We start from the raw sequence: 22,881 nt of genomic DNA on the forward strand, positions 1-22,881 counted from the left end.
GTACTAAATAAACAATAACATGCATTTTGTATGATCCCTCTTATTTTGGTAAAATAATTAACATTTTGCAGATTCTGCAAGGTGTATGTAAACTTTTGACTTCAACTGTAAGTACTTGATTACTTTTCTAAATTTCTAATGAATGTTTTCAACTGTTAATAGTTTTCAAACATTTAAAGCAGGCAGGGTTATCCTTACAGTGCTCATTACTGACAGACTTCTCAAAATCCTTCTTCGCTTGAATAAAGATTAAAATAATTAATCTTTATTATATACACAAAGTAGATAGACGTTGAAATTCAATATCTTCCAACACTCCTTGATCTAGCCTACCCAGTTTGTAAATGTGACCGCCTCCCAGTTCTGCTATTGGTTGGATTTTTCAGTAGCGCGCTGCCTGATTGGCTCACACGGTTGTCAATCTCGGACCGATTTGACAGCGTGAGCGGTCCCTGAAGCGCAGATATGAATCTGAAGAAGCTCACACAGGCCAGAGGAACAACAGAGGTACACGCGAATACTGGGCAGGTCCACCACCTTGCGGTAAAGTTATGACAGAAAATAACGGAGAAGGTAAGATGTCACTGTTAAATTTATTTGACAGTTGTCTCTATTTATGCGTTGTGAAAGAGTCTTGGCCATCCATGAAATATTTCCTAATTTGACGATTTCAACACACTGAGGTTTCTTAAGGACAAGCGCTACTCAGAAAACATTTAATGTAAGTGTGATAGGCTTGCTTTGTATTGTTTATTTATTTACAAATGCTAATAATAACATAAAAGAGCTCTGAAGTTGTCATCCTGCATTAATATTTGTCATTTTTTTGGAGCTGCCATCAACCCTTTTCTTCTTTTGGAGCTGAGACTGAGCACAAAGAAGCACGAGGCATCCTGATGAATGTGGGGGGCTCTTGTTGAATAGCAGAGCCTGCAGGGATCAGCTGGGGTCTGGAGAGCCCCAGTCTCTGATTATACAGAGGGGGAGGGGCTGAGAGAGGTGAAAAGCTAAATTATGAAGAACAAATCCAATTAATTTGATACAATGCAGTGGGATGACTCTTAAACCACTGGGAAAAGGAAGCTGGATTATGTTTTTGTAGTGTATATGAGGATGAAGCATGGTTGTCACTGACAACATCATAATTGCATCTCTATGTCTAAGATTTCAGTGTAATGTTTAACCTAGCTAACCCTATTTTTTTTAGCAGCTTTGTTACTGTTGTTCTCAGGTGTTTTGCAAGTTCAGGGGATGTTTATTTAGAGAGGCTATTTATATAAAGAGTTTGGGAGCGTGTGAAAGTGTTTTCATCTCCAGTTTAGTTTTCCTCCAGGAATACTGACAATGGAGAGGACAAGAACCGTCATCCTGTGTATTGTTGGCTTTACTGACTCTGGCTCTAGATGAGAGAAAACAGAACAAAACGTTAAAAGCCACCAAAGTGGCCGCGTCTCATATCTCATTGTCCAGACTGTCTCAAAACAATCAAACCAGGTAAAGAAAATAGGAAATAATCGACTGGAACAGGTTGGGTTTGGCCAAGCTGAGTTCTTGGACTCTTTGTGTAGAAATACGATTATTTGGAAAAACAAAGATAAGCGTGTGGACAAAGCTCAGCATCTTTGATCAATAGCCAGTGTAGAGTTTAGAAGGGTGTGACCAAATGCTTTGAGGGATGTTAGTCAAGGGCCATCTGCTAAAATGGGCGATGGAGCCTAACTTGACCTGTTCATCTGCTTTTGGCTGAACTTTCACCACAATTTGGATCATGCAAACAGGAGGTTCAATTCAGGATGTTCTGCTTCCTAATCAGAGCAGAAACAAAATACCTTTTCCTTATTGAATCCCACCCTTTAAAAATACAATTTCCTTCAATTCTCAAGTAAATGCTGATGTTACTGGCAGTTTCATATCGATCTGGCAGAGAACTAACACCTTTGTAAACCATGAACCACTAAACGCCGGAACTAGGTGCATTTGATTCCATTTATGGAGAAAAAGCATGTGAGTTTTTATTTTTATATTTTTTTTTTATTGCAAAAATAATAAAGAATACAGTATGATGGAAAACTTAAATTTAGCACTAAAGCTTTCTTGTTAACAGACATTGGTATTGTATTTAAATACAATTTCAGTTCTTGTTTGAAGATGTTAAAGTGGGGTTTACATTTATGGACATAAAACTTTCCAATAAATAACAGAAGGTTTATACAAAAACTTGCATTAAATAGATTCTTATCTTTAACATAAAACCCAAAAAGAATGTGTTTATAGCACAAAGAGAAATCATAAAAAAACATTTTGGACAATCAAAGCATTAAGATTATTCCAAAAAGACTGAACACAAGGACATTCCCAAAACAAATGAGCTACAGTTTCAGAAGAAAATTCACAGAAAGAACAAGATATATCAATGTCACTTTTAAATTTCTGTAAAAACTGCTTGACAGGATAAAACCTGTGAATTATTTTATAAGATATTTCTTTAACTTTATTTGTTAAAAAAAATTCTGAGGAAGTGACCAAACATATGCCCACTTAATATCATCAAAAAGGTTGTTCCAATAAGAAATGGAGGAAGAAATAGAAGTAACAAGGCCCAAAAATAAAGACCTAATTTTGTGATTGGATTTTTTAACAGAGAAACAAACAGAACCAACCACAGTGGATTCAGGAGTGGGAGGACAAACAGAAATCAATGAGCCACTGTTATTATTTCTAAAAAGCATACACATTTCCAAAGAGATGGCATTTAAAACAGTATTAAATTCTTTTCTAGAAACAGGAAAATGATATCTTAAAATAAAATCAGAATAATTAAACAAATTGCCATCATTGTCAAACAACTGGTTCACTAACATCACTCCATTACTGAACCAATTTTCTAAAAACAAGGATTTCCTCTTATGTAAAATATTACAGTTGTTCCAAATAAAAAAGTTGTGTGGCGAGAAACTATGCTTATAAATACATTTCCAAGCCAAAAGCATTTGCTGATGATAATTGGAAAGTTTGATAGGGAGTTTACTAATGGAAAAATTACACATTAATAAAAAATTAATTCCACCTAATTGTGAAAAGACATATCGAGGGATTACATTCCAAATACAAGACTGATTATGGAGAAAGCGTTTCAACCAGTTGATTTTTAAGGTGTTATTGAGAGAATCAAAATCAATAAAATTTAAGCCACCTTTATTGTAAGAATTTAAAATAACAGATTTTCTAATATAATGAGTTTTATTTTTCCAAAGAAATTTAAATAACATTACATCAATTAACTTACAGGTTGGTCTATCTACAAATAAAGAATTAGCAGCATAGGATAATCTAGAGATACCCTCAGCTTTAGTAAGCAAAGTCCTTCCTTTCAATGACATATCTCTTAATAACCAAAGATTAAATTAGAAAAAGCATGCGAGTTGCACCCTTATTATGGTAGCATAGCATGTGTAAGCTTGAAAGAATTTTGTAACTGTATAAAGTGAGGTCATCCAAGAGCTAAATGCCAGTATAGGTGAGTGTTGCATGGCCTCAGTAGGTGGGAGTTTGATATTTTCTCTGATAGCTTGATGACTGGTCTGTAAATGTGGTCAAACGTCTGATTGCTGATGCAGTGACATCATTACTAGTGCACATCTGGACCTGCATTGTTGCCGCATCTGTGCGAGAAGGTGAGAGGCCAATGGTGAAGATGGATGACTGGTCTTGCTTAATTTGCTGGATAAAAAAGCAGTCGTACAGATATTTTGTGGACGTTTGTTATCTTCTAATCACTGCTTTGAATGATTGGGAAAATGCAGTGATAATATACAGTATAGTTTTCTCTTTTATAGTAGCCTGACTTGTACAAGTTCCCTTAAAGGCTTTTTTCCCCTCTTGTGGCTCTAGTCTAGCAGTCTGTGCCTTAGGATAGTTTTCACAGACAAGTCTCCAGTGGGTTTATATTAGTCTGCCTTGGGATGCAGTATGTAGTTTAATTGTGTGAGTGTGTGTGTCACATACTGCTGTGAACAGCTGCTGATTCTTTGTCTGTCTTACTCAATACCAAACCACTTCCTGACCTCTGACACCGATTCCTATGGAAAGATATGTTGGTTTATGAAAAGACTTGAAATGCATGGACAATTGAAATTTTATTGATGCAATAAAAAGATAAGGAAATGTAACATGCATCATTACATTTTTGTATTAAGCACACACTTTCATGGCAAATGCCTTGTTTGGGAATCAAACCCATGACCTTGAAATTGCAAGCAATTTGCTCTACCAGTTGGGCTCTTGTCTTTGTCTCATTAAACCTTTTATATACTCTTTTCGGTTTTGTTTATGTGTGTTGAAAGGCCCTTCGAGAACACATAAAACCCACTGACTCTGTCTTATAGATCCCATGAGATCAAAATATGTTTTTTTGACTTTTCTGTCCATGTGTGTTACTTTCAAGCCACCTTATGTTTAACGTAAGAGTGGGCATGGCCATTTTTAACTTGAATGCCACTTCCAGTTATTTTAGCTGTACAAAATCCTGTCTGTTATAAAAGCATAATGTTTTTTTCATGAAAGCTATGAAAGCAGATGTACACATTTAAAGGTGCTGTGTGTCATTTTTTGACTGTTCTAAAAAAAAGTACTATAGAATGTTTTCAGATATTTAGGAAACACGCTAAATTCACGTACTTGATTGTCTGAGTAAAGGTCATTGCACATTGAGTTCTAAATTTTCGTCCCAAATTTTTGCATGTTAAAAAATAAATATGACCTCGCGTTCAATCATGTTTGCAAACATTTTTTTGATCAGGTTCGATTTTCTGCGTTTTCGCATCCGTAGCATGCATTTTGATAGGAAAGGATGGGGAATACGAAAAAAAAAAAACAGTAAAACGCATGCGAAAATTTCAGACTCGGTGTGCAATGATCTTAACAGTGCTACAGCAAGTTTTCTGCATTCTGTGTCGGAATGTCTATTTTTGTTTGTTCTGTGTGATTCTACCCAATGCCAGTTTACCCAGTAGTATTCATGGCCGCGGGAACTAGGGGTGCTGCAGCACCCCCTGCCGCAGAGATTTCTGAGATTTCCCTTGTGCCCTTCGATCATCCCCAAGATACTTCATTATTGTAATAGCTTTGTGATTAATTAATTAACTGACCAGAAATATATAGCCTAGTGCGGTTGTATTTTTCTTGCGTGCCTTGTGACGCACATCCCTACATCTCCCCCTCACACTGGCAGAATTTCATGTGAAATGAAGGTAATATGAAAGTATTGCCTTAATTTTACGTTCCGACTTGTACAAACCATCCACGTCATCGTCGTTTTTATGAGCCATTTTCTGAAGCTTTCTCGCTTCTTAAGATGGCCATCACATAAGCACAGCTCTTTAATTGCGCTCTAGTCTTTGGTCAAACTCGCTCAAACCACTGTAGAATAATGTAATTATTAACTACGCATATCAGAATGTTTTAGGCAAGTAGGCTACCATATTATGACATAAAATATTTTAATAAGACTGAATATGTATTTAACCTGATCATGTTTAATAAAAAGACATTTTAAGTTTAATTATAACGCCGCATGTCCACGATTATTCAAACAATGAACAAATTATACAGTGAGCAAAGAACATTTACAATATCAAAGAATATCACTGAATTCAGTCTAGAGTGAGTGAAAGAACTCTAAAAAAAGCTATAAGCTATAACCAGTGATGTTGTCTGCAGTGTATGATGAATTAATCTCTTTACATCGCATGTACATCTGCACTTTGTTGTTTCTGATGAGAGAATTCGCCAAAGTGCACTGACCAAAACTTTTGCGTAATCCCCTTAAATAATAGAAATATTAAAGAAAAAATTGAACTAAAATCACAAAAGCACAAATATATATTGGTGCACACATAACTCTGTCTTCGTTTGTATGTTAATCTTGTTTGGGTTGGGAGTTTGGGCTGTTTAATAGTAGGATTTTTTCAAAAATCCCCCACTATGGCTCCGCCCTGCAAAATCAGCCCCCCCCCCCCCCCCCCCCCCCAGATAAAATATGTTACATTTACATTTAGTTATTTAGCAGACGCTTTTATCCAAAGCGACTTACAAATGAGGAATGTTCCTCAAATATTCCCGCTGCTATGATAGTATTTCAACACCACGGGTTGCCAGTATGCAGAAAACACTTATTGCTGCAATATTAGCCAGCAAACAAATTGGGTCAGCGATCATAAATTCTACCCGACCTAAAAAGCCTTGGGATTCATCTAAAAAGCTCTATCATGACCAGGGGTATAGTAAAACATAGATTAATCAACTCATCAACTTCCAGTGTAAGACTTGTCACCTTCTTTTGTAAATAGCGCTCATTCCAATTTTGTGTCCTCAATCTGGAAACCTGGAGTGGGCGGCACAAACAACCAATGTTTGGAATTTGGACTGTAGTACCCATTTCAACCACTAGCTGTCAAAATGACACCCTGCACCTTTTAAACTTAAAGATAGTGTCTTCTTGACAATGACTAATTTTTCACTACCCAGACTTTTGTCCAAACAAGTGCTCAAACACAGTATGAAGCGTATAACAATGATTCAAATGATATATGAATTTATAAGTTGAACAAGTTAAAAAAAAAATTGTTTTATTAAATAAATATAAAGTTCTGAAGTAACACTGTGTATCTATACAAACAGCTGTGCGAGTCGTCTCTCTAGAGCTGTCAGTGACCCATACTACCCATGGCTCTGTAACATGACTGGACTGGAGTGGCAGATCTTTAAAGTAAAACATGAAAAAGTGGCGTTGCATGCCTTTTGGCTCTTCTTCAGTTTTGGAGGTTGTCCCATTATGGTTTACATCTAGACATAGCCAGAGGGAAGATGTAGCTTTGCTCTTTTTTTTTTTTTTTTTTAACTCAGCATACTCAAGTGTGTTTGTGTTCACAAAGAAGGTGCTTGTACTTCAAATTGCCCATTTGAGTACATGTGTGTGTGTCTTCTGTAAACCAAGCTGAACTCGAGACCTCTGAGTCACTGTGAGAAAGCTGATGCCTCATTTTCTTGAGAATGCTTTAGTTATCTTTGGTTCTCTTTCTCTTACTTTCATTGAATATTCTTGGAATCATTTAAAGTAGAGGTTTACTGTTATTTCCATCATTATTTGTTTCCAGTATGTTTTGTTATTTGTGTATGACATGGAAAGTGAAAGAGGGAAAATAAGGGAAATAACTGAGGAAGGTGTGGAAATTGTGGCAGAGATACAGAAGATGAAAGTTGCTGTGGTTCTTAACACTCCTGACCACATCACAGGCAAAGAGGAATCTGATTAGACTGATGTGGTGGGTGTTATTCGCCGGGTGGAAACTCTGGTTAAGTATTTTGTGTTTAGGGTGTGTTGTCGCAGCCAAGGTAACAGTCTTTCTGTAAAGGCTTGTTTTATAGCTAACAGATGCTAGAACTGTTAGCATAAATAATTAATGCACAGTGTGCTGTAATTGTTTGGAGCTTTTAGGAGCTGAGCTAGTTTTGGCTTTTAAGAATAACCTATAATGATTTGTTATTTGTTTTCATAGATTCCTGAAATGTTCTGTTTGAATGACTCATACCAGACAATTTCCTCAAAAATGCACCCATAATCAAATAAAAAATCTGATCTGCAGGCATGTATGTAAAGGTTTGTCATGCTAAAGAAAGACAGTCTCAAAGCTCTGCTTATGAAACAGTCCTAGTGTGCAAAGATCTCTAGTGAAAGTGAATATAAGAGGACACAGACACAAGAACACACATATTTATGATGGTGTTTGTTGGTTTATACTAGCATTCGTAGGAGGTGATTAAACAAACTTAATCTAATATGATCATCTTCAAACCAGTGTAGTTGATCAATTTCCTTATGTATCTGTATCTCTCCTAAAACAGCTGACCTACTTGAACTCTTGCTTTCTGTCTTTTGCCAAATTCTTCCTGTTCTGAAAACACGTACCATCTGTGTTTTTGGGTTTGATCCTGCAGGTGTATTTGCAAGCACTGGTATTTAGACCTTGAGGCAGCGCTCTCATCTTTCTACAGCAATTTCTTTTCTCTCTGCCGCTCGGCATGCCTTTTCGTGCCTATTTTGTGCCTGTCGTTACCTATTTCCTGCATTCATTTTGGTATGCCAGATGAATAGAGACAGGAATTAAAGAACACTAACACATTCACTTTACTGCACAAAATCCTAACAACAATGTGATGGAAACAGAAGAGGCCCACTTTATAGTAATCACTCTGTAGTCCATGGGGAAAGTGACGGTGACTAATAGATTATGTCACGTCCTGTGGCAGGTCAGAAGGGGAGTAAAAGTGAGTCAGACTTTGGGTTCTAAATCTCAAAAGGGAGAACATATATTTCAACGCTCAGGCAGTATACTTGTGTGTGTGCGTACACAAATAAACTCACAGATTTCTTTTTATGCTTTTCCACCTATTCATGTTATTGTAACCCACTTGCCAATTCCAATCAATCAATTCCAATTTATTTTTAGTAGGGGAGTAGCGATGATGAAGGCAACCTGCCCTTTAGGTATTTGGGTAAAATGCTTAGTTTGGATTTTAGCCAAAACTTGTTTTAACATGTTTTTGGAATAGTGGTTTAAGGCTTTTCTGTAGTAAATATTTGCGCTTATGTGCATGTATAGATCTGCTAAAATAACCAGCTGTTCAGTGCTATGTGCGCTAAAGGTGACGTTCAAGTTCTGGTTGCGTTTTTAAGTGCTCTTCATTATGAACTTTTTTAAGCACACAGAGATGTGTACTGAGGCCTCCAGACCTGTCCTTTTAAATTGATTGTACTGTACTTGAAGGTTAATGTCTAGGTGTTATGATTTATGGGAATACTTTCTTTCGTTCCCTGTATTTCACCCTTGACACACCTACATAAAGCCCAGAGGCTATACATACTGAAATTTCAAGCTTAGTGTGTTTTCACACTAGTTCTTTTAGTCTGTTTGTTGTCAAATTTTGGTTTGGTTTGCTTGCTGGGTGGTAGAAAGTGTTTTCTTAAATAATAAAATTAAGCAGGAAATTGATTTTTAAGAATGTTTCATGAAATTTTGCCGCTGGTTGGTCCTCACAGCATGTTTCCTAATGCAGCCAAGCTGTTTTCACTGTAGTAGTGTCACCTGCACATGCCACTTCTGTAGATGAAATTGGGCCTGTTCCAAAGACAGCAATCTGCAGTGTTGTGATGCAATATCTTATTGCATTGCATATATAATTATTGTAACCTTTAGCAGCTTCTACTTTTAGTCCTCAGTAAATCTTACAAAGTTTGCACAGCAAAACTCTGTCAGAGGTGTGAGTGCTACGATCATGGCATTCTTTCATGGATTAAACCACACAAACATTTGCTGCTTTAGATCATAAACACCCTCATGCATTGTCTAGCTAACAGCAGGATTAGATTTGAAAGCCAAGTGAGTAAATGGTAATGACATTTTAAAACACATTTTTCAGAGATGATTTCAGAATAGGATATATACATATTAGAGATGCCAGTATTCTTTGGCTTTAAAACTACTTGAAACTTGATTCTGATTTATCACATCTTAGATTTAGCACAATCTTAGATTTACACATCACCTATTGGCGTAAGATTATTCTATAAGGTTGTAGTGATTCACATTTTTCTCCATATTTCTATTTTATATGAGTGAATGTTATTGTGAGTCTGTGAGATTTTATCAACACTCAGTCTTTGTCATCTTTTCTATCCTCTATCTCTCTTTTCTTTCAGTGTATGATAGTTGTTTGTTGTTGCAGTCATTCAGCACTTTTACACTTGAAGCTCTGCAGATGTTTCTTTGGAATGCTATTCCCATCATCCCTCCATTCCGCCTCATATGCTGTCTTCAGAGAGAATGAAGAGTATAATTTTACCAAGTTTACAAAACACAAAACTGATAGACTGGAACGATATGCTGTCACTACATGCTACGGCTACACCACATAAAATAACAAACACAACGACCATGATTTTTCCATCAATCCATCTTTTTTATTAGTGTTAAAGTTCACCAGAGATGACCCAGATCAGTGTGAATATTTGGGGGACTGCTGGATGTTTAAAGCTGATTGGTCCGCTCCCTGACAGTAAGGGCGAGGTTTGGTAATTTGTGTCTGCCAGGTGAAGTAAAGGTCTTCCACATTCTTCTGTTTTCCTTCCTTCTCCTCCCTTCCCTTTCACCCATATCCTGTCACCTTCCCTTTAGCCTTGCATACTCTCAATACCTTTACATGCACTTATTTTCATCACTTATTTTTGTTCTTACGTGTTTCCTATTAATTGGATTATTTCAGGTCTACACCATTCTTATATCAATCTGATTTAGGTATTTAAGTGAATGCATTGCATGTACTTTTCCCCTGCAATGTAAATAGTCCAGGACTGTGTTTCCCAAAAGCATTGTAAGCTTAAGTACATCGTAGACCCATTGAAACCAATGGAGCTACGATCAATTTAGGCTTAGGCAACTTAGGTTTAGGCTTACGATGCTTTTGGGAAACGCATCCCTGGTCTGTGTGCCCACTTAGGGTCAGAATTAACATTATGGACACACATCAGTTATTTGACTCAATCTAAACAGAATTGGAATTTAATAGATCAAATGGATGAACTTCTATATTTCAATGGCCATGAGAGCAGTGTTTTTTCTTTTTGTATTGTATTATCTCATTTTCTTTCTTTTGTTGGGTTCATTTATCAACCCTAGGTTGACTCCTTTGGTCTGCTGTAAGAGGCCAGGACCCATATAAGTACAAGATCACATATCACGAATGCTGTCTCTGGATCAGAGCTGCTTCTTTGCACTCCTTGGCTTAAACCCCAGTAAACAATGTGAAAATCTGATCCTAAATCAGCACTCTGCACAAATACATGCTGTTGGATCTCCGGGGGCGGACTTCCTCCCTGAGGTCTGATGAAAATCAGTGTCTGTGGTTCTGGCTGAGTCTGGCTAAAACATTTATCAAGATCATCTGATGGAAAGTGCCTGAATCTGAGGAAATGAAGGACTGTGTGATGTCCGCTATATACTGAAAGGATTTGTATTTGATTGCTGTGTTCAGCAATACAAGGAGAACCAGATAAAAACGTTCTGGGAAAAAAAAACTGAGGTATGGGGCTTATATATTTTGCATTAAAGCTTAATTGGGTCTCCTCCCCCCATTGGGCCAGCCAGCCATAACCAACAACACGTCTGCAGTCTCAGCCTGGCCAGATGGTGGACTGAGCCTCAAAGTGGTGGGGTGGCCTGACGGAGGGAGGTGTGTGCGTTGAGTGTGTATTAGTGGTTGTGACTCGTAGTCCTGCTGGGCCATCCTCCCCTTCGTACATCTTTGTATCCATCTATCCATCTGACTGTTTGCTGTGGACGGTTGGAGTTAAAGAGGCACCCTGGCTATAGCAGCTGGGACTTGAGACTGGGTGTGGATTGGGGGAGGGTCATGTGTATGTTATCAAGGATTGGTATCGAGAAGAACTAGAGGAAGGAAGGAAATGCAATTGGACTGAAAATGTAGGTGGGCTTTGTAGATTAAAGAAGGCAAAAATACACAAAATTAGGAAGAATCTGACCAAATCAGAGTTAGGGATCAATGCAAAGTGGATGCTTCATAGATAAATAGAAGAAAGCACAGAATGAGCTTCATGCAGCAGCTTGTTCCTGTTGTAAACATGCAGATGGGTCTTCAACATTATCCACCCCATTAATTCTAACAAATGGACTCAAGTTGAACTGCTTGGTCATCTTGTCCTTGACAACACTGTAGTTGGTACTCTGTGTGCTTTGACATTTTTTGTTAAAACCAGTATGCAAATACATTTTAACTGAATTATACAGAATTATACTTTCAGTGCTTAATAAATAATAAATAGAGAGTGGTTGCTCTGAAACAGTTGGAGAAAAAAAAAAGCTAAAATCTGACTGGTACAATTTAAGTCAGACTAAATCATTTACATTACATTTTAAGAACATGAATTATTGCTCTAGTCCAGGGGTAGGCAACGTCGGTCCTGGAGTGCCGTTGTCCTGTAGAGTTTAGCTCCAACCCTAATCAATCACACCTAGGGCCATAGGGAGCACCGGGATAATTTTTGTTGCCTGCTGAATATATTAAAGTGATTGTTTCTGAATCCACCATTCAATAATAAAACTCTAATAAATCATGAGTCGGTTAGTCTTGACTGGCAACGCAATTTGCCTCGCGCACGCTCCGCGCATCCGCCAAAAGGATGCAAGACTCGAGAATGGAGTGGAAGTGCCCAGGTGGAGCAGAGAGGCTAAACTGTCCTGTTCAGTTCAGGTCAGTTACAGCTGTAAACAGACTATTGTAGTTTTGTCTTTGTTTACTTAGCTAAAGTGAAGGTTAATGTCTAGGTGTTATGATTTATGGGAATAACCCATTTCCATTGTTTTCACACTAGTTCTTTTAGTCTGTTTGGTGTCAAATTTTGGTTTGGTTTGGTTTGCTTGCTGGGTGGTAGAAAGTGTTTTCTTAAATAATAAAATGAAGCAGGAAATTTATTTTTAAGAATGTTTCATGATATTTTGCCGCTGGTTGGTCCTCACAGCATGTTTCCTAATGCAGCCAAGCTGTTTTCACTGTAGTAGTGTCACCTGCACATGCCACTTCTGTAGATGAAATTGTGCCTGTTCCAAAGACTTAATTAAATTTATTTATTATTTATTATTACACTATGAAGAACATTTTAAGCACCACAAATTAACAATGGGTTTGCTACACTGTTTCACCATGGTATTTGTAGTAAAACTTTGGTTATACAAATGGTAATCAATCCGCCAAAAAAAACATGGTTACTATACTTTTACCATAGGCCTAATAACACCATGGTTCATTTTACTTAAGACAAAACAAAAACATGTTCAGTGTTAAGATTTTTCTGTAAAGATATATTAAAGATGTAGCTATTAATGTACTAATTTTGACATTTAGGCAAGATAAAACAATACTATGTATACTATGTGCAAACAAATTACAATGAGGTGGTTGTTTTGCAACAAGGTGGAGATGTGTTTATGAAAAAATGACAGGTACAAGAAAATTAGTGAAAAAAGTAAACACATGAGGGACAGAGAGATGTCAGGAAAAATGAAGAGACTAAAAAGGAAAATGGAAGTTCAAGAGATAACATTTAATTATTTTTGCACGGCCTCAGCCTAGAGATTTAAACGTTTTTCAAAATTTGTTGTGTATGTATGAGATGGCCTGGATGAGTGTGAGATTTCCCGGCCTGAAATTTTGTCCCAGTCCGCCCCTGATCACACATGAACAAGCTAATCAAGGTCTTCAGAATCAGGTGAGGTTTGTTTCAGGGTTGGAGCTAAACTCTGCAGGACATCAGCACTCCAGGACCAATGTTGCCTACCCCTGCTCTAGTCTGATGAAAATCCAACTTTATTTGTTCATATAAGTGCGCTTATTGATTACTCTCGACTGAGCATACATCACTGTAGAGGAAACAGAGAGCGAGAACATAGCGTGACCTCATCTGCACCAGTCCGGAGTATCATGTGTGGAATGTTGAGCTGTTTTTTGTCAAAGCCTTCTTTAGGGTGGTTTAAGGATATAGGATTGTGTCTCCACTGAGACCCTTTGCTGGACTGGTTTTTTAGTGCACTATCCAGCTGACCCTGCCCAACCCAAACACAGCACTAATGTATGTCTGAAACACATCCAGGATATTACAAATGAGCAGTGTGTCAAAAGGCAGTCATGCTCACTCTGATTCTGACCTAGTTTTAAATACTCCTTAGCATTGCTCCGTCTTCCCTTCATCAAGGCTTTCCTCCACTGGACCACAGCCACTGCTCCATCCTGCCCATCCATATTTGCTACAGCTTTCTGCACTATAAAATGACTCTGGTGTCAAATTATACAACTACAGCTGAGCAGAGCGGCCTTTACCTCATAGCCATATGGAGTCTGTGAAGCCTGATTGCTTGTGATGAAGACGATGATGATGACAATTTCTCCAGACCTGTGTACAGACTTTTGGTTGCAGTGTACCAGCTCAGAATGTTTCCATTATTCTACTGCCTGTGTAAGTCAATCTCTGTGTGTGTGTGTGTTTGCTTATTTAGTTTAATTTTCCACATGTGTACATGAGATAACATCTTATCAGGGAAAAACTGCAAACTGGAGAGCAACCAATTAAAATTATGCCAAGGTTTGTTGCTTTTTTGTCATTATGTGTGTTGACTACCTAGTTATGTTTTATCTGATCATCCACCTCCTGTGGTCCTAAATCCTGTCTGTCTACTCTTTGTTAAATCCATAAGGAGGCTTTGGCTTGGTTATACTGTATGTGTGTGTGTAGGAGAGGAGTACAGCCAAATGTCTTTTGAAATCTTAGTCACGTCTCTGCTGTACTGAGAGTAGCAGGGGTGCAGATTGCAGAGCTGATATTCTGTAGTTTAAAATGAATCAAAATACTTGGCAACATTTCAGAAACCCGGAAAACATTGTCCAGCAATTATAAAAGTTCAGCAAGTCCTGCAAGCATTTTAGGGATGAAAAATAAATGTCAAAGGGTTCATTCAGGACTTTTCTAGCAGAAACAACATTGTCTAGAGCATTCAAATTAATTTGTCTCTGGAATTCAGTCCATTTACTTTTGGGGTCTTGTAATCAAAAATCCTGTTGTCTTGCAGGTGGTGTGCATATGATTTTGGCTTGTGCATTTTGCCAATGAAGCCAACCACTTTAGTAATGAGGTGTTTCACCAGGACACAGATTGTTGCTGCATTCCTTGGAGACATGAAGACACATAAGCACTGATGAATGACACACAGGCACATTCTGTGAGATGCACTTCAAAAGACCTTAAATTCAGCTCATGTGTTGCTAGAGGTATGCGATATGACGATTTTTGATCGTGGACGATAAAAATGTCTCCACGATCTGCTTTTGAAGAAATATCGTAGTATTGTGCTACAGCGCACATTATGTCAAATACAGTTCTGGCGCCTCCGTCTCTATATACTGTACAACACGACATACAGCGGCAGAGTTACTCTGACAGGACACTGCACTTATTGGAGATCGCAAAAGTACATTATTTGCATATAAGCCTTGCTGGTTAAATGTTTAATTTGCGCGCTGGTCTGATGTGCGCTTTTTCTGAGCGCATACACCTGAAGCACACACACTAAAAAGCCTGTCTAACAGCGCCTGATTACTCAACTAAGTTATCTTTTGCGCTAATACTGTCAAAACACACAAGGTTTACATACAGACTCAGTTGGTTATCTCTAAAATGAAAGTAAATAGTTAAGAGAGAAACGGATGCATGCCTGTATATTAGATGCGTGCAGCTCTTAAAGGGACAGGACACTAAACATGCTGTCGAATGTCATTAAAGGGATAGTTCACCCTAAAATGTAATTTCTGTCATTATTTACTCACTCACATGTTGTCCCAAACCACTATTAATTTCTTGTGCTGAACCCAAAATAATATATTTTGAAGAATGAGGGTAACCAAACAGTTGCTGGTCTACATTGACTTTGATAGTTGGAAAGAAAAATCCTATGGAAGTCACTGTGGACCAACAACTGTTTGGTTTTCCACCTTCTTCAAAATACCATTTATGTTCAGCAGAAGAAAGAAACTCATTCAGGTTTAAAACAACTTTTGAGTAAATGATGGTATGAAAATAAAACATGACAGAATTGACAGACAGATTACAGAATATTTATTTTTGGGGAACTATTCATTTAACGTTAACAAAACAACAAAACGCAAAGACAAAAATCACTTGCTATTCTTGACTGAAAAAATTTAATACAGTTGCTTTAGGAATCAGTCTATATAGTGTTTTATTTTTATATTTGTTCATTCAATTTCATTGCTAAATACACCTATTGTACCTGAAAATAAAGCACTGTTTGTTTTATTTGTATATTATGTGTATTTGTAATGTGTATCTTTGTTCTTATTTTTTAATAAGAAAGATAAAATAATGACAAAGATTTTTTTATCTTCACCTACTTTGGCCTTAATATCTGCCATGTCTTTTTTTTGTTTTTGTTACCTTGAAAGGCTTTGTCTTTCTAGTTTGGCTGTAATGCTCAGACAACATGTAAAACCAAAATAGTAAAACCAACATGACAAAGAATCGTGATATTTTTTCCATATCGCCCACCCCAATGTTGCCCCTGACAAAACAGCCTTTGCTGTAATGAATGCCCTGCAGCGGAACCCAGAGGAAACAGTCATTCCACTGGCTACCAGGCTCTTGAATGCTTCATTAGAGTTCTGTTTGTTTAAAGCTTACCCTCTTGACAGTTACCAGTTTGCCAGTACAGGGCCTCCACCCTGCTTCCAACATCCTGAGTACGTGATGTGAGGGGCAAGTCCTGTAGAGGGGTATCACAGAATTGCTTTGTTTTGACAGCGTATCTGGAGCTGGGAAGAGATAAAGTTTAAATGCAGTTTACTCATAATGTTGTTTACATGAGATACAATTTCTTTCTATTCTTTGTTTCATCACTACTTTCAAATTAGCTGAATGACTCGATGTTTGAGATTCTTGACAGAAATTATGTGTTTCGCAATTTTGTTTTAAATGGCTTGCTGCTCTTCTTGTGTATCTCTCTAAAGACTCTTGACTCTTCTTAGATATCACTCTATTGAATTGTGTGCACTGTATTGAATTGTGCCGTTATAATGACCTCAATAGTAACCTTATTCTCTCTCTCTATTGTCTCCTCCACATAACTCTCTCTAGATTGTCTGACTTGTGCCATGTGCCTTTTTTAATGTGAGTAGAAAATAAACATGGCTTTGTCATGACTTTCATGTGATGCCACATGAAGCAGATGACGGTGTATATTTAAGTTAAACACACGAGATATACCCCAACTGATAAAAGTTATACAGGAAAGCAACTAAACAAACAGAACACAGATAAGTATGTTATCGTAAAACTGGCACTTGTTTGAATTGTTGAATTTGCACTTGTTGAATCTGATACTGTGGGGAATGCAGGCTTTGTGTTGAAACCTCTTAGTCAACGACACTATTGCTTTCTGCTGTGCTGTGCTGTAGGATTTACTTTTCTTTCCTCCATAGGACTTTTCAATGTCAGCATAAGTTGTAAACGCTTTTGAAAATGATAATGTCTGGTCACTTTGTTTCTTAAAAAATTATGTCAGTGTGAATGAGCCCTAATTAGATGATCTTGTATGTGTTTGTAGTTGACTAAAATGTAACTCTTTTGCAAAGACTATATAACATCTCTGGCATGCTGCACTCCATTACAGTGAAAACTTAAAATACAACCAAATGCAGTTTTGTTATACATAAAATGGCAAACAGTAACAATTACATTTGATGATGACCTTTATGTTTAAGAAAACACCTATAGATCAATATAAATCAGAATCTGCAAAATTGAGCCCTTGGATGAGTTCATGTATTGATTTTTAAACTTCTTTTGAATTAAAGTTTTTTATTAAATACAGACAAGGATAAAGATGCTCTTGATCAGTCTGATGTAGATATTATAATCTTGCATATGGGAGTAATAAACCTATCCTCGTTAATCGTCCCTCTCCAAACACATGCGCTGTATCCAGCTGTGGAATTGGAGAAGTGGGGCTACAGGGCGGAGAAAATAGGGAGAGGAAACTAAATAGAGAGGAAGGAGGTCCCACTTTTCGCCGAGCACGACATGGAGCGAAAGTGAGAGATTTTACTTTTAAGTCTCCAAGCAGCTCCCCTTAGAAGGCGCAGCGGCTCGCGATAAACAGAAAGCGAACAGAGCGGCTCTGTGTCAGGATCGAGGAGAAATTCAGGGGAAGTTTTCAGAGGAAACGAGACATTGCCGGGCGCTAGCGAGCGGAGGAGGTCTGCAGCTGGTTCGCACAGGGAGAAAGCAGGGGAACAGAGACGGCTCTGTTGCGCGGATTTGAATGAAATACAGCAGCTGTCGGACACACGCCTGCAACCTCTACCTACCCCGAGTTAGATGCGTTTGACTTTAAGATGCGGAGCGACCCCATACTGTTCGCCTCGAGGGGTGAGTGTCCCGTCCCTCCATGAGTTGATTCATTTTTGCACGCTTTGAGAGCGTCGATTAATAATACTGTCACCAGACGTTTCATTTATAGCATGAAACAATGTATCTTTTAGTGAGTTCACAACAAACAAACAAACAAACGTTATATGTTAGTAACACATTTCTCATTCTTGAATATCCACGCGCTTTGAGTAAAGAATAAGTTTGTCAAAAAGCTTTTTGGATGAATTGAATTTGAACTACAGTAAGTGAGAAAATACTAAATATTTCATATGAAGGGCATTTCAAAGGCGACAATACCGTTTTGGTCAGGGAAGAGCTGAGTTCATCCCGTGAGTCAGATTTTCTCGGGTCAGTTAAAAGCCGTTGCGATTTGAAATGTGGAGGCGGTAAATTTAATGACGTTGCAAGGAAGTCATTGTTTGCTAGATTGCATTATAAAACGTGTTTTAAAAAGTGCTTGTCATTTTTAATGTTCAGATTTGCATTGATTTGAAACAAATTCTTTTAATTTATATTTTTTAATATTTGTATTAGCACTTAAGAATAATTAAATCACGTTTGAGAACGAACGATTCCAGTCACCCATAATAACTTTAGGGTGATACAGGTGCCCTGTTATCTTCTGTCACAGAAGTCTGCACATTCAAAAACACAACTTGAGCTGGATAGGCAGGACGTTTGTGATTGGTTGGCAGCTGTGAGGTGTCAGGTATCCTGTACTTACATCACAGCTTTGCACTTTGTTGGTTATGACAGAGCCCCATTGTCCACATTGGTTTAACAGTATCTGAGTGCAGGGCGTAGTATTGGCTTTGGGCTTGTGTATGTAAAGGGCCAACTGTGGTTTTGCCATAGAATCTTTGGGTATTATTACAAGGTTTCTTCTGATTGGTCAGTTGCAGTGGTCATACTTTAATTCTGAATGATTGTTGTCCAGAATATGGGAACATTGGCCATGTCATTGTAGCAAAATAAACTCCTTTAGGTTGATACCAGACCCCTCTGCTTTGTTTCAGAGTCTTAATCACACTGTTAGGGTTTATTTTGTGTTCTATTATCCTTTACATATGTTACTGTATGGTGACACTACAACACCATTCTTTATTTGAAGTTTTGGCACTAAAACATGTCAGCATAGTTCCAGATGTGACTATTTTCCTTTTGGATTTGAACTTTTCATCTCGTTCTAAAGCTCATGCTGGGCTGCGCTGGTGGTTAATGTGTTTATTGGCATTTATGAACATGGCACAGTGTTGTTAGACCCGTCAGACATGGTACGAATTGGCACTCGATTACTGTGTGTGATGTGGGTATTGGTCTGCTGGCCTACTTGGCTTTATTTTAGGGGGTCTCCTCACCGACAGTTTCCATGCTGATGACTTTTTAAAGGCTTACACGTGCTAGAAGCCCCCAAAGCCCTTCCTTCCCTCCAAGTAGAGATGTCTGAACCAAAAAAGATGGAAGGGAAGAAGAGAACTCTTTAACTTTGCCTTTCTTCATCTTTTCCATCCACTCTGTCAACTGCTGCTTGGCTCCACTGCAGTCTTTTATCTAATTATCTCTCTCAATTGCTACCATAAACATTCACTACTACTATATAAGAGAGTTAATAGGTCTCTAGTCGCTACATTGTCCCTGAGGGGAGAGATTAGTGTGCCAAAGAAGTTTGTGCGTTTGCCTCTTTGTCAAAACAGATGAAGACAAAATTGGGAAGCTTTAAGCTAAAAGGAACTCCAAGCATTTTATTATTTAGTATTAAGTGGAGTGTATTTTTGTGACCATAGGTTTAATAGTTGGTTCAATATACCATTGGTTCAATTATTATTGTTCAATATTCAATTACTATTCAATATGCAGATCAGTGTGGGATGAGAAGCATAATTGTGGTCTAAACTAATTTTTCAATATTATAGATATACAGTAGATATAATATAGATTTACATAGCATATAGGAATATTGTTAATATTAAAATCAATTTGTCTATTACACTGTCAATAAGATTGTTTAATGTTTTGAAAGAATTCTCTTTTTTTTCTCTTTTTATTAAAAAAATACAGTAAAAACAACAACATTGTGAAATATTATCATAATTTTTAATAGTTGTATTTGTGTATATATTTAGCCATTTATTTCTGTGATGGTAAAGCTGAATTTTCAGCAGCCATTACTCTAGTCTTCAGTGTCAAATGATCCTTCATAAATCATTCCAATATGCTGATTTGAAGCTGAAAACATTTATTCTTATTATCAATGTTAAATACAGTTGTGCTGTTTAATATTTTAATGATGTTTTTATCTGGATTCTTTGAATAGAAAGAACTGAATTGATTTGAAATGTGAAAATCTTTCTTTCTTTCTTTCTTTCTTTCTTTCTTTCTTTCTTTCTTTCTTTCTTTCTTTCTTTCTTTCTTTCTTTCTTTCTTTCTTTCTTTCTTCCTATAAATAAATAAATACAAATACTGACCCCAAACATTTAAACAGTATTGTACATATTCTGCAAAAACCAGATGACGTCTGGGACAAATAGGTTGCCTCTTTTCATGATTTATCATTTTCTGCTAAATTACATGACCAATTACATTTCACCCCCTAATAGTATCTGGGATGATACATCATCATCCTGTACATGATAAACTCATAAATATGCTACAATTCAGTACAAGTACTGAAGTCATTGTTGTAAGGCAAATACACAAATGTTGGTGAGCATTCATAAATGCACACATAAAAAGTGGATGCAACACTTCTCTGCTCATTTTCTCAGGCACCACAGAGTCTCCTCCACCCTTTAGAAGGAATATTCTTAAAGGTTTCTGTAACCAGTGGCCCCTCTCTCCCACCCCTCTGCCCACTGTGGTTTAGGAGTTAGCGCTCTGTAATTATACACACACACACACACACACACACACATAAACACACAAGTATGCATTTATGGACATATATTCTAAACCGTCCTTTCATAATTGAAACCTCAGTATTTTCGTCATATGTTCATCTGAACACATATGGATAGTGCACACATATAATCAAGCACAGAGATGAATGTAATCAAACTGAGATATTCTCTTATTGATGATCCTGGTACGTTTTATATATGTGACTACACAGATGCTGCTATTGAAGCCCATCATTATGGGACAGTGGAGCATCTGTTCAATATTTTCTTCTATCCTGTAGTTTTCTACTATTTTCCAGGCATGTGTAGCCTAGTGGTGATCTGGTGTGCCCTGGCCTGTGGTAGTGAGCGGTAACCATGAGGAGGCCAAACCGTAAAGAAGCCTAATTTCACAAACCACAGACTAGTAACTGCCTTATTCCCTGCTGCCAAAAGTTGTGTTATAGGCACCCAGTGCCTCTTAGATCTTTCAGAGATTCTATACAGTATTTAACCTATATTGATATTTTGAGTTCCAATGGGACAGAGATATGAACAGATGGACCACTCATAGACAAATCAATGAAAGAAATTGTAACTCTCAATATGGTGGCTGTCCAATCTTTAACTTAAAGAGCTAATCAGTTTATTGATAGTTTGTTTAATCTAAAACACAGATGCGAGTCAATGACATAATGTTCATTTTTTTATGTATCTAATAATTTATTGAAATACATAAAGGAAAGGAAAGGAAGTGATGTATGGCCAAGTATGGTGTCCCATACTTGGAATTTGTGCTCTGCATTTAACCCATCCAAGTGAACACAGCAGTGAGTAGTGAACAAACACACACAATCACACACACACATGCCTCTTTGTCAAAACAGATGAAGACAAAATTGGGAAACTCTAAGAAAAAGGAACTCCAAGCATTTATGAGTATTAAGTGGAGTCTATTTTTGTGGTTTAATAGTTGGTTCGATATACCATTGGCTCAATTATTATTGTTCAATATTCAATTATTATTCAATATGCAGATCAGTGTGGGGTGAGAAGCATAATTGTGGTCTAAACTAATTTGTCAATATTATAGATATAGATATAATATAGATTTACATAGCATATTTGATTTAGTATTTTACATTAATGACACCTTGGAAAGGAATATTGTTAACATTAAAAATAAGTTTGTCTATTACACTACTGTTTGGGGTCAGTAAGATTGTTTAATGTTTTGAAAGAATTCTCTTTTTTTCTCTTTTTATTCTAAAAATACAGTAAAATCAACAACATTGTGAAATATTATCATAATGTTTAATAGTTGTATTTATGTATATATTTAGCCATTTATTTCTGTGATGTCAAAGCTGAATTTTCAGCAGCCATTACTCTAGTCTTCAGTGTCAAATGATCCTTCAGAAATCATTCCAATATGCTGATTTGAAGCTGAAAACATTTATTCTTATTATCAATGTTAAATACAGTTGTGCTGTTTAATATTTTAATGATGTTTTTATCTGGATTCTTTGAATAGAAAGAACTGAATTTATTTGAAATGTGAAAATACTTTCTTTCTTTCTTTCTTTCTTTCTTTCTTTCTTTCATTCTTTCTTTCTTTCTTTCTTTCTTTCAACTATTTCAACCATTCAACTATTTTTCTTTCTTTCTTTCTTTCTTTCTTTCTTTCTTTCTTTCTTTCTTTCTTTCTTTCTTTCTTTCTATAAATAAATAAATACAAATACTGACCCCAAACATTTAAACAATATTGTACATATTCTGCAAAAACCAGATGACGTCTGGGACAAATAGGTTGCCTCTTTTCATGATTTATCATTTTCTGCTAAATTACAAGACCAATTAATGCCTTTCTCAAGGGTATTGAGGGTATTTCTCAGTCGTGGTATTGAAGGTGGAGAGAGCGCTGGACATTCACTCTCA

At 37.0% G+C, this 22,881-nt stretch overlaps 1 protein-coding gene across 2 annotated transcripts in view; it reads left to right on the forward strand.

Moving 5' to 3' along the window:
* The first annotated feature begins 488 nt into the window (after positions 1-488).
* The window catches only part of afap1 (actin filament associated protein 1), a 53,007-nt gene continuing 30,614 nt past the window's right edge, over positions 489-22,881 (forward strand). Inside the window, exon 1 of one of the 2 annotated variants that reach the window (XM_079397913.1) lies at positions 489-573. In XM_079397913.1, coding sequence (XP_079254039.1) covers positions 552-573 — 22 coding nt within the window. In that variant the 5' untranslated portion in view covers positions 489-551. Of the gene's footprint in view, positions 574-17,661; positions 18,065-22,881 lie in introns of those variants that run through there. The other variant, XM_079397912.1, reaches the window with a different exon arrangement.

This window comes from Barbus barbus (genome assembly GCF_936440315.1).
Source record: "Barbus barbus genome assembly, chromosome: 38".
In the NCBI taxonomy this organism is placed as follows: Eukaryota; Metazoa; Chordata; class Actinopteri; order Cypriniformes; family Cyprinidae; genus Barbus; species Barbus barbus.